Raw genomic sequence first — 12,424 nt, forward strand, 5'->3', positions numbered from 1 at the left:
ACATTAACTGTACTTAGTAATGAAATAATTTATGTTGATAAGAATTAATGCCATGAGTAAAATAAAGGCATTTAAATGTAGTCCAAAAACATTTCAAGACTTTTTAATAAAAAAATGGTTATGTGCCTCACTCAACATAGATTAGTATAGTGTGTCGCGGACTTTTTTGTAGATATTTAAAAGATCTACAATTACTTAGAACATTTTATGGTTCTATCTTTTATAGTTTGGGCAGCGTACGCGAAAAAAGTAACATTTCTGGTTGATTTTTTACACCTTGCGTCCGAAAATCCCAAATATCTTACGGAACACCAATATTTATTGCAGATCATAAAATGCACGAGTCAGACTTGGTCGAGTTCTTGGATATTTTAAGCTATTTATGACTCTTCCTAAATTTTGAATTCTAATTCTATTGGCGTAAAAAAATCTGACTATACCTAATTAATTTCAGGTTACCCTATATCTTTGAACTAGCCCTTGGAAAATCGTAGGACACTTGGAAAATCGTAGCTTAAACGCGTTCAGAAAACGTCACACGAATTAGACGTGATTAGAGAACGTCACACGTAATAGACGTGTTCAGAAAACGTCATGCGCATTTTCAGAAAATGTCACACGCGTTCAGAAATCGTCAATATCTCCCACATCGGCGGCGCAGCGCACAATATACATACCGGATATGTTTGGATGTATGTGTGGTTGGGTTGGGTGTGATATTGGTGTGGCGGGAGTTGCGGGCGCGGTCACTTGTTGCGGTACCATCCCGCCTGGGTTTGACCTACCGGGATTGTTGCCAACCGTCCCGCCGGGCAATTGCTGCCCGTTCGCGTAATAGTCTGCCGAAACAAAAGTATCATTAGTACACATTGTAAAAACATAAAAAAAAAACAAAATCGGCACACGAAATAAAAAGTTTAGCTTTATATTTAAAAATCTATATGCGCTGACTTTTTCACGTTTTTTCAGACCTATTTATTGTACCAAATGGTAAATGGTGAAATGGCATAATTTAGTTTTTGAGGGTTCCTTACCCAAAGGGAAAAAAAGGGACCCTATTACTAAGACTTTGTTGTCTGTATGTCTCCAGGCTGTAATTCAAGAACGGTATAATAGCTAGAGAGTAGAAATTTTCACAGATTGTGTACATCTGTTGCCGCTATAACAACAAATACTAAAAACAAAATAAAATTAATATTTAAGGGGGGGCTCCCATACAACAAAAGTGATTTTTTGGTTTTTTTTTTTGCTCTATATCAATAATGGCAACAGGTATCTTTAGTTAAATAATGTGTACTTTAATATTTAATAATAATATTAAAATAAAATTAAAAATTAAGGCCCCCCCTTAATACGAAAAACACAATTTTTAGCCTAATTTTGCTCTGTAGTGGTACGGAACCCTTCGTGCGCGAATCCGACTCGCACTTGGCCGTTTTTTTATTTTATTCAAGTTCAAAATATAATATGATAAGCCGTTCTGGGCTGCCCAAGGTCCAAGTGAAAAACTTACTTAAAAATTTGTTTGCCCACTAGCTATATGCATAATATGTATAATTTCCGCCTTTCTTCCCTATTGATAAGTTACAATTTAGCTAACTATAGTGACATAAAAAGTATTTTGTATTAATTATTTTATGTTCAGTCTAAAATATTTAACGCATATTATATGAGCTTAACTTAGCTTAGGTATCCTTGGAATATTTTCTTTGGTCCACAAACTGTGTTATTTTGTACATTAAGCGAAACCATACAATACACCGACCACACAAGAGAAGTAATAGCAACTCAAACAATGTATAAGTGAGCAAAATCATAATTATGCCACTTCAAATTATTGCGGGGAGATAAACTTATTTTCCTTTCATATAAAGGTCAAAAAATATATAAATTAAAATTATTAAACACTCAACATTTATATGTCACATTGGAGATAGAACGTTGAACATGAATTTTGAAAGATAAACAAGGCTGCATTGATAGAAAATTCTGTCGCATAACACACAAAATTGAAACAAGCGACGAGATAAGCAAACATATAAAGAAGAGAAGAGCATTTAGTAAAAGAAAACAAAATGAGCACGTTATTTAGGTCAAGATGAGACTCTTCTCGACTAGTTCTCATTTCTCAAGTGACCACTTCTCTGAAATGCAGATTCAATTTAGCAAATACAAGCACAAATTACAACATAATATAATATTTATGTTAGTATAACTTGTATTATCAGACTTAAACGCTATTACAAGTTCTGAGTTTCTCGAAATTTCTGTAACTGTTCTTGTTAAATTTGAACAGTACTTAAATAATTATCTCTAATAAGTAAGTATTCATTCAAATCTGTTAAAATACATGGTATGTATTGTTTGTATTAAAAATTGGTTCCTAATATTCATAATGAGTTGGTTGGTTCAACTATTTGACTATAATTTGTACCTGCGGTTCTCAAAGTTTTTTGGTAGCAGAACCCTTTTAACGGATGGACCCCAAAAATTGTCTTCCTGCTGGTGTCTAATGAAATTTCTGATAACACAGACAATGCCTTTGGGGAGCCCCGGACATTTTGAGAACAGCTGGTCTATACCATCTTTGTTCTTTAGTATGTTTAGTAATTACTTATTAGTAAATGTACAAGCTATTATACATTTTGATGATACTATTATGATATTATTATGAAAAAAAAACTTACACGGTGGCCCCGGACTTTGTGCCGAAGGATAAATATATTGTGATGGATGTATGTACGGGAAGTACCTGTGAAACAACATACAATATAACAACAGCCTTTACTTAGCTTTATCTCTTTCGCAATTAGCATTATTAACGTTATAATTATTTTGATTTCAAAAATGCAATAAAATTTCTTTCTGATAGAAATCCAAGTAAAATTTTCTTTTTTGTGGTGTTAAATTCACATAAATGTAACTGAATTTCTTTAAATTTAAGTTGTAATTCTTGTCAATTTAGCAGGAATTATTGAAAAATTTGCACATTAAAAAATATAGCCAAATTTATAATTGTCGTATGATATAATTTTTAATTTGATGGTAAGATATGATTGGAATATTATTAAGAAGCTGAGAAAAGAGTAGTGCTTCTTTTTTAAACTTTTTATAGAACAACAAAAAAAAAGTTAACCAATACCTTTTATTCACTAAGATTTTATCAGCCTCTCAATATTTCATTTTATGTACATGGGAGACATAAAACTACCAACATTTATCATGCTTCTATTGAAACTACATCTAAACTTGTGAAGAAGACACAAAAAGCTGAAGTAGAAAGTTATAGCAAATTATATTATAAGAGTAGTCAAAAAGTATTTTATTATTGTTGAATGTTAACATATTATTATGAAATTCTTCTTGTGAGACTTTCAATGTTATTTTAATATGAATTTTTGTCGTTTAATTTATTAACTGTGAAAAATTTACATAATCAATAATTCGCTTTTAGCAGGTATTTTGAATTATTACTTTACTTGTAGTTGTATATTATTATTATAATAATCTATTTTGATTATATTTTCGCTTTTACTATATTTGTTGTAAAAAGCAATAAAACGTTAGTATTTAGTTTTATTTAAATTTTTACCTACGGTTCTAGCATCTCACTGTCGCGTTGGTTTTACAAGTTATAATGTGGTTTTCATAGTTACTCTAGCAATATTGCGGTCTGCTACATACAGCAACGATATAACTGCACAGCTTAGTCGCAGATGATATAAAGCAAGGAAAAATCAATAACAGATATTTTGAGCATACGATTTTCTGATTTTATAAAGGTATTTGGATGCAGAAATAAATATTACTCAAAATAACTTATTCGGGTGACTTAACGCAAACTAGGAGAGTATTTACAAGCATTAGATTGTATAGACTTTCACTTAAAAATCCTTTATTGATTCTTTTACACCAATTCATATTAGACCGCTGGAATCGGCGCTCTAGTATGTATTTAACCTGCGGCTGAGCTGAGCCTGTAGACAAGTGGCAAAGCAATAACGCTAACGCTAACGTTAGCGCTACAAAATGTATGCGATTTGACATAAGTCATCGCTTCGCTAGCGAATACTAATGTCAAATCCATACATTTTGTAGCGCTAGCGTTAGCCTTAGCGTTAGCGTTTTGCCACTTGTCTACGGGGGCTGTACCGTTCTATCGTTACGTTTGTAGCAGTTTGGATGGGCGGCATAGTGATGTGCCTATATTTACCCGGGTGTCGTAGAGCGCTGCGGCTGGTAGGTCTGTTGCAACCCCATGTGAGGGGGTTGGAAGACCAGTGCCGGATGGTGGAACATCACCGGCCCTGCGGCGGACGCGCCCGCACCGCTCAAATATGGCTGCTGTTGTCTGTGCAAATAAAAATATTGTTTGTTAACGATAAAAATATAGCTTAATTTTGTGAGTTTACGGTAAAAACATTGTTTAATTTTGTGAGTTAAGTTAACGATGAAAACATTGATTATTTTCGTGAGGTCCACTTGATGATGGTTAGTTGTCCCCAACGTGTTATTGATCCGCTGTAGAACATTATTGTTTTTATTGAAATTCAATTAATAAGAATTTAGATGATAGTAATTATTTTCGTAGGGTTCCATGGTAAAAGCAATCCTTATACTTAATTTTGTTCCGTCTTTACATCCATCTTCTTTTTTTCTTCCACCCCATGGTTTCAGTAGGATTTTATACCATAGTTGGTATTTTTGAGTAGGATTTTTTTTAAATACAGGTAAGGTTTCATATTATATTATTATGACTGTTATTATAATTTTTAATTTTGAAAAGCCTACTTTATATCAGTTTCATTTTAGTCTGTTTCCTGAGATTTCTTCATTGTTTCCGTCTCAAATTGATGCGTATTTCTTAAAACTAGAGTATTATAAAATTCCCCTATGGTCGAAATTCGACCTTAGTTTCAACAACATTTATTAGGACCTACCTATATTTTGTAACAAAATATTGACTTTATCATATTTTTTTTCAACTCTTGTCTTTGGGACTTAGCTGATCCCATACTGGCCGTGTAAGCATTGTCTTACGGCCGTTCCCAATATTTGATCTATCTCTGGTTTTGCCCTACTAGAGATATGAATAGTTCACATTAGACATATTTTATGTCAATTGTGAGCTATTCCTATCTCTAGTAGGGCAAAACCAGAGATAGATCAAATATTGGGAACGGCCGTTATAGTATCTAAGATTCAATAAATAAAACTATAATCCATTTTCAATTTGTCACCTTGTTGTCAAATGTCAATAGACTTCAACCATAAATAAAATACTTAGTATAATTCGTATGTATAGGCTTGTCACTCAAAAATCTGTCATTTTTCCTAGTGTGTGTGTTGTAGTGTGTGTAATGTTTTATATGTTAAAAAAAATGTATGATAAAGCACCATTTCAAAATAATATTAGCTCGACTCCTTCACCATATAAACTTTAACTGTGCAAAATTTCATTCACCTACGTTTCCTCATTTTTCGTCAAAAGGGATACAAAGTTTTTGGCTCACGTATTAATATATAGATAAATATATGTCATATTTTTTTCTGTATCAACTTTTTTGGCGTAACATCTAACTGTCTGTCATTTTTCATTACTTTAACTTAGATTTTCGTTTTTATCGGGCGCTCAAGACGAGTAGTCCGCTGCCTTATCACGTAAAAATAGCGATCAACAATCCACTAGCAATAATCGCGTGAGCGATTGCTGGGTGTCATGAATGTCACAAACAATGGTGTCATGCATAGTGATCGATTGCAATCGTATTGTTTTGGCTGATAAGTGATACGTGATCACAGAATACATATTAGTTTAACAACAGAAATCTCACTCCCGAAACCCGTTTAAAAAAATAACTATAAAGTTCAAATCCCGACCGCGCTATGCTAAGTGCCTACAATTATATTCACCTACAAGTGCGCTCTCTTTCTATAGCATAGCGCGTATCTTTTCTTACGAAATCAAGGTTTTCCCTTTTTAGAAAACAAAATAATATTTTTTAATTACTATTGGTACGAGTAGCAAACCTTTTTATAGTAATATCAAATTTTAGTAACGCAACTTAATTTTATAGTAGCTTTATTTTCGATTATAATAGTGCTTTGTGTAATAACTTTGACAATTTAAACATAGTAACTTGTGTTTATTTCTGTTTAGTTTGTGTATTTTTTGTATGAAATTTGTTTATTTGCTATGTTTGTATAGTTTTTATCTACTTTTTGTATTTAAAATACCTTATTTAAGTACATATTTCATTGGCCTTTTTTAATTGTTCATTTTTATAACATTTATAACTATTTTGTCACAGCGGTTAAATCAGTATCATGAATTAAATTCCTCTATGATCAGTATCAATAGATACGCGACGAAAAATCTTGCGCGTGCGTCACCGCTCGCTTGCGAGTCCCTTATGATGTGCCACCCGCGGGTGGTACTTACAGTTCGATGCCTAAACGTGCGAGTGGGACAGGTCACAGGCCTGACGTGATAGGAAATTGCGATTTTGGAGCAATTATCGCGGAATAATCGCTATCGCATTGCTCTCGCAAGAAACTTGATACGGAGGCCGATTTAGACGCAAAAATGTCGTAAGCCTAGGAATAATTTGCATAGAGCTGAAAATAGGGGAGTTGACAACTTTTTAAAAATAGTTTTAAGCGCTTCAGTTGTTTACAATAATACCTGTAAATTAATATTTTATTCATTATTATGCCCTACAATGAGTTAAAAATTATTTTAAATACTGAATTCAAAATATGTCACAAAAACGCGGCATTATGGTCACGTGATTACGTGTGACGTCATCGTTCATGAAACAAAACAACCGCGCCGTAGACAGAGCAAAAGTGAGTAAGTGTTCTAACAACTGTCAATTTTGTTTGACACTGAACGACGACGTCACTGCTTCAGATTGGCGTTTCCAATCACGTGACTTTTTCCACATTCTCGTATTAGTCTTAGCGTGATGAAATATAGCATAGGCTATATTTCATCACGCTAAGACTAATACTCAATTTATTGAGGAAGGCTATAGAGCCTTCCTCAATAAATGGGCTATCTAACACTAAAAGAATTTTTCAAATCGGACCAGTAGTTCCTGAGATTAGCGCGTTCAAGTTAGCCCTTTCAAATGATTTTCCCCGTTTTTTCTACATTTTCCTCTATTTCTTCGCTCCTATTAGTCTTAGCGCGATAAAATATAGCCTATAGCCTTCCTCGATAAATGGGCTATCTAACACTGAAAGAATAATCAAAATCCGTTGCTTAGTTTTAAAGATTAAAGGGAACAAAGGGACATGAGGGAAAAAAAGCGACTTTGTTTTATAGTATGTATAGATAGGCCATATCCGGTATCACTGATTTGATCTTCATTACCAGCCGATTCTTGTTCGGAATTCATTAGCTCAGCGTCACAATCATCATCTTCTTCAGTCAGTGCTCGTAAATTTTTTTTTTCGATAACCGACATTTTTAGCAAAACTTATACCAGAAAATAATATTTCATCAAGTTAAACACCAAATTAAACATATAAATAAATAAAAACAAAAGAAGTTACACTTACTTTCTTAGCTACGTGCTGTACTAGGTGGGGTATGTGATACCCAGATGCACTTTAAGCACATGTAACAGAATTGGTGATAGACATAGGACTGATTATTTGGTAGGAATTAAAGCAGCAACGTCTTATTTGCAGCTATTGAGGAAACCAACTCGCATACTTTTTTCTTTTAAAAATGCTATCAATTTTGTAGCGCTGGGGTATGTCATACCCCACCTCGTACGCGGAGGGTTTAGAGTAATTTCCTAGGAAAAAAGAAATCTGTTAATGATGTAGAACTTGTTCATTGCATCAATCAAATCATAGTAGGTTGGTGAAAAAGTCTTTTCGCGTTATAGTATGTATAAACTTGTCATAAAATCTCTTGGGCTATACCAATTGTATCTGGCTGATTTTGGTATCATTAAAAAGTTTTAATTTTACAGAAGACAACTCAAAATTCAAATTAGGTAAATGTGAGATTTTCATTTGTTTTTATTAGTGTTGAAATGAGTGATTCTAATAAAAAAATTCATTGCATTTAAAAATTTTATTGCAAAAAACTAAAAAGATAAAAATGCAACACAAGCCGCGAAAAAAAAATATGTTTATGGACCTAATGCAGTATCTGTGAGAGTAGCGCGGTTTGAGTGTAAGTATATTTTTTTAAATCGCTTGGCAAACTCAAGTCTTGATCTAAAAGAATATCAAAACTACCAATAATAATAATAGGGTCATAATAGGCTCATAATTATAGGACGATGCATGGTATAATATGGTAGTGACGATGATGATGAATGTAATTTGCATAGTATCATATGCTTTCCGTTCTTAAAACAACGCCGAAACTCCCAAACTTGTATCTATAAAGTATCAGGAGTTCTCTCAGCACCTTCCGAACCACGGTATATCAGGTATACCTCGGTGCAAAATCTTACTTGTTGGCAGCATATTATGCTTAGAATACTTCTCATGTAACCGAAGTCACCACATGTTTCCATGAAAATTTTGGGGAGTTCCCTCGATTACTTATGTTATGGATCCCTTCATCAGCAGCCTTATTCCCGAAACTGATATCAGATTTTTGACACTTTAGACATCTAAAATAGCGCTCGATCGTGGTGCGGATCGATTTGGAACTAATTCGATCTCAACAATTTTGCTACTCCTGACAGCTATAAATACTAGCGCACGATCGTGCTGCGACTCAATTTGGAACTAATTAGCATCGAAACATTCGATATCATCGAATTTAGGTACTCCCGACAAAATCAAATCATCTGAGAATCAAATGCGGATCGTCTACAAACGTCAAATTACACGATAGCTCATGAGGTATAGACTATTGGATTGATGTCGATCGGTGTGATATCGTTTTATTTTTTGTTAATCATTATTATTTTAACATAATAATATGGCTCGTCTGCAAGCATTTAAATGTGATTGATGGCACCTCCAACGGAGTTAAGCTCTACAGCTATACGGTCCCATTTAAGTTTGGTATCGTGCTTAGCTTGGCTCGCTCGCATATACCCTCTTGCGATTCCAGAGGCCGTAGCCAAAGTCCCTTTCGTTAAAAACGATGACGAAATTCGTTATCAAAATGTATGCGGTTTGACATAAGTCATCGCTAAATGACATTTCACTTGCGAAGACTAATGTCAAATCCCATACATTTTGATAACGAATTTGGTCATCGTTTTTAACGAAAGGGACTTTGGCTACGGCCTCTGGAATCGCAAGAGGGTATATGCGAGCGAGCCAAGCTAAGCACGATACCAAACTTAAATGGGACCGTATAGCTGTAGAAAGATAAGTTGTCTACGGGGTCTGGATTTTCTTCCAGGAATCTCAACAACATCTCTATTTGTACTTAGGTGCGTCGGACGGACCATTATTTTCCAAATAAAAACTAACTTTTCATGTCGACATGCAGGGATACAAATTTTACAAATACTAGCATATGTATATCGACGGTGGAAAGGCAAAAGTTACCAAACGCCATATAGCTATTTTTACAGGAGAGCCGTTTAAAGTCTTTTTTCTTAATCGTAGAAAATTAGCTATTAGAGATATTTTTAAAAATCCAACGGATTTTTAAAAATAAAATTCTGTTAATGTAAGTAATTTTTTGCCTGCCGCCAAATAAATTTGAGCTAGAACTCAAGAGTTTTTACTTTTTAGACTCAGTGAGGAAATTTGCTCAGTATAGTTATGCTGCAATCGAAAATAACTGAAGTTAAATTGTTGAAGAAAAACCTAGTATACAATATTTGAAAATATGCATTTGAATAAATTATTTTCAAACAAATTTCTCTAAATTGAAGCCAAGTTCCTCGGTAAAAACAATATTCAGTATTCCAATGAACCGTACTACGTAGTACGTACCGTACACGTACTTACTTACCGACTTCTAAAATGTATGAAGATTGAGTACAGATAATATAGTTTAGCCTTAGGCCAATCTTTGTTAAAAAAAAAGTGTTATTTTAGTTTTTACGGTTCCGTACCCAAAGGTTCACCCTTTGGGAACGGAACCCTAAAAACTAAAATAACAACTAGGGATTGCAAAAAACGGATTTTTAAAAAAGTCCGGTTTATGGGATTTTTTTTTCATCTTCAAATCCGGATTATCCGGATAATCCGGATTTTTTGTAATTTTTTAAATATTTTTGATAAACAGCTTGAAATGTGAGTTTAATTTTCTTATTATCTCTTTATTTAACATTCATTTTAAAAGTGCTTTTATTTTGCTCTTTTAAAATGAATGTTAAATCTTATATCTTTAAACGAGCAATTCTTGTTTATTAGCTAGTAGAGAAATAATAAGAAAATTAAACTCACAATTCAAGCTGTTTATCGTCGTTCCGCTCCGCATCCACATACATCTAGGCTGGATATCAACTAAGTGGGTACCTAGGCCTAAGAAAAGATAGCGCCGCGCTATGCTCTGAAGGATTTTTTTTCCTCCGAAGGCAGATCACTGTAATCCTGACGTTACGACGGCCCTTGAGGATCTATTGTGACTCCTTCGGTATTTTTTTTATAACAGTAACAATTTAAATTATCTGCGGAAGATTCCTACAAGAAGGGTTCTCAATAGTACTCCTGACTCACTCTTGGTTGTTTATTGTATTATTATAGTTACTATATTAAAATAATGGAACAGACATACTAACTAAAGAGTCTGTTAAAGGAGTGAGCACATTGAGACGGGCCGGGCCGGGGCTCAGCGTGCCAGGGCGCATCGCAAAAATCCGCCTCCATACAATTTGTATGGAAGCAGATGCGCGTGTCGCTCACTGTGTCGGGGCGCAGTGGATTTCCGTCAATGCGACAAGGCCTGAAAAACCCGCTGCACCCCGGCAACAGTGTGACCACACTTCACACAGATTTCCACTTTTTGGTAGATTTGAGGTCAAATGAATGACGATTTAGTAGTCTAAAACTTTTGTAAATTTTAATAGAAGATCGATATTATATAATAAATTATATAAAAATTTAAAACGGGTAATGAAGACAGTCCATATAAACATTTTAGTTTTATTTTAGTTTAAGCCACGCAGAATACATTGATTAATAAAGGTAGATTTTCGGTAGAAGCTAAAACACGGTCCAGTAGATTTTAGTAGATTAAAGCAACGTTTTTGATATAACGAGTCACGAGTGATTTAAGAGTGGCCACACTGGAGCTATCCAAAGTACTCAAAATCCGTCAATGCGATGCGACCCGACAATAGTGTGCTGTAGCGCATTTTGCACTGCGCTGAGCCCCGATCCGCCCCGACACGCCCCGGCACGCGCCGACAAAGTGTGCGCGTACCTTAAATGGTTAATTTCACAATGTTTATCATTCTGTGTAAAAACGTAAACATTAAAAGATGTGGTATCGGAAAACAAATTAAACTTCCTAATAATATATTGTCCACCTACTGTGTTACTTATAAACCTAGTATAAAAGTTATACTCAGAACTTTACTAGAGTTTTGAAAAACTTAAACATTTATTTTGTTCTGTTTTTAATGTGTTTTGTTATATAGCGGCAGCACAATTTTATTTTTCAACTGTTTATAATAGTAACTGTTATCAATTATGATAGTTAAAGTCTTTCTTTTTTGTGATTTTAAGTTATGATTAAAGAGATTATTTTTTACTGTTTCTTTAGAGTAGTTTTATAGTAGTAAAGTTTATTATCATGGCAGTGAATATATTTTATATTATAACAGCTTCTGCTTTGAAGTTTTTCCTGGATGAAATAAAATTAAGTTAAAAATTCATTTTAACAACAATAATAAACTCTTTTTGCACAACAGCAATATAAATATGAAAGAAACACATCTAGAAATAGGCGGACTAAGTCACACGTTTCTCTACAAGACATCCAGCTCAGAGGAAAACAAAACAAAAGTTAGGGGAAAATCGATGCAACATCACTACACACATACTAATCGTAAAAGTCTAACCAACCAACATAATATGCTGAAAATTATCTTACATAAGGTCGATCATTTGCTGTTCAGACCTAGGGGTAGATACAAAGCACAAATAATAAAACCTGCAGGTTTCGAATGCTATCTATGTCGAGCTCTCAAAACAGTTCGCTTGGTTGTTCATAGATGGCGCTGAAACGCTTACACGGTTTTGCGTTCGTAGATACCCCGGCCATAATATGGTGTTAGAATTTTGATAAAATTCAAATACGGCCGATAACATCAATCAGTGCCAATTTATTCAGAGAGATGTTCAATCATTTGTAGAAATTTTGAGTATCCAATTCTATATTGGGGACTAAATGTTTTTTTATCGCTGAACTTTGCACTCGTATTTACATTAGCCTAAAAACTACAAAACATATTCAAATAAGCCAATTTAATAATACTGT

General features: G+C 34.0%; 1 protein-coding gene across 1 annotated transcript in view; it reads right to left on the reverse strand.

Annotated features, from left to right (window-relative positions):
- LOC121739357 (eukaryotic translation initiation factor 4 gamma 3-like) overlaps positions 1–12,424 on the reverse strand; it is an 86,941-nt gene that overhangs the window by 44,728 nt on the left and 29,789 nt on the right. The window contains exons 5-7 of the mRNA XM_042131767.1: positions 4,214–4,351; positions 2,688–2,752; positions 678–839 (exon numbers count right to left, since the gene is read on the reverse strand). Coding sequence (XP_041987701.1) covers positions 678–839; positions 2,688–2,752; positions 4,214–4,351 — 365 coding nt within the window. The remainder of the gene's footprint in view (positions 1–677; positions 840–2,687; positions 2,753–4,213; positions 4,352–12,424) is intronic.

This window comes from Aricia agestis, chromosome Z, assembly GCF_905147365.1.
Source record: "Aricia agestis chromosome Z, ilAriAges1.1, whole genome shotgun sequence".
Taxonomy (NCBI): domain Eukaryota; kingdom Metazoa; phylum Arthropoda; class Insecta; order Lepidoptera; family Lycaenidae; genus Aricia; species Aricia agestis.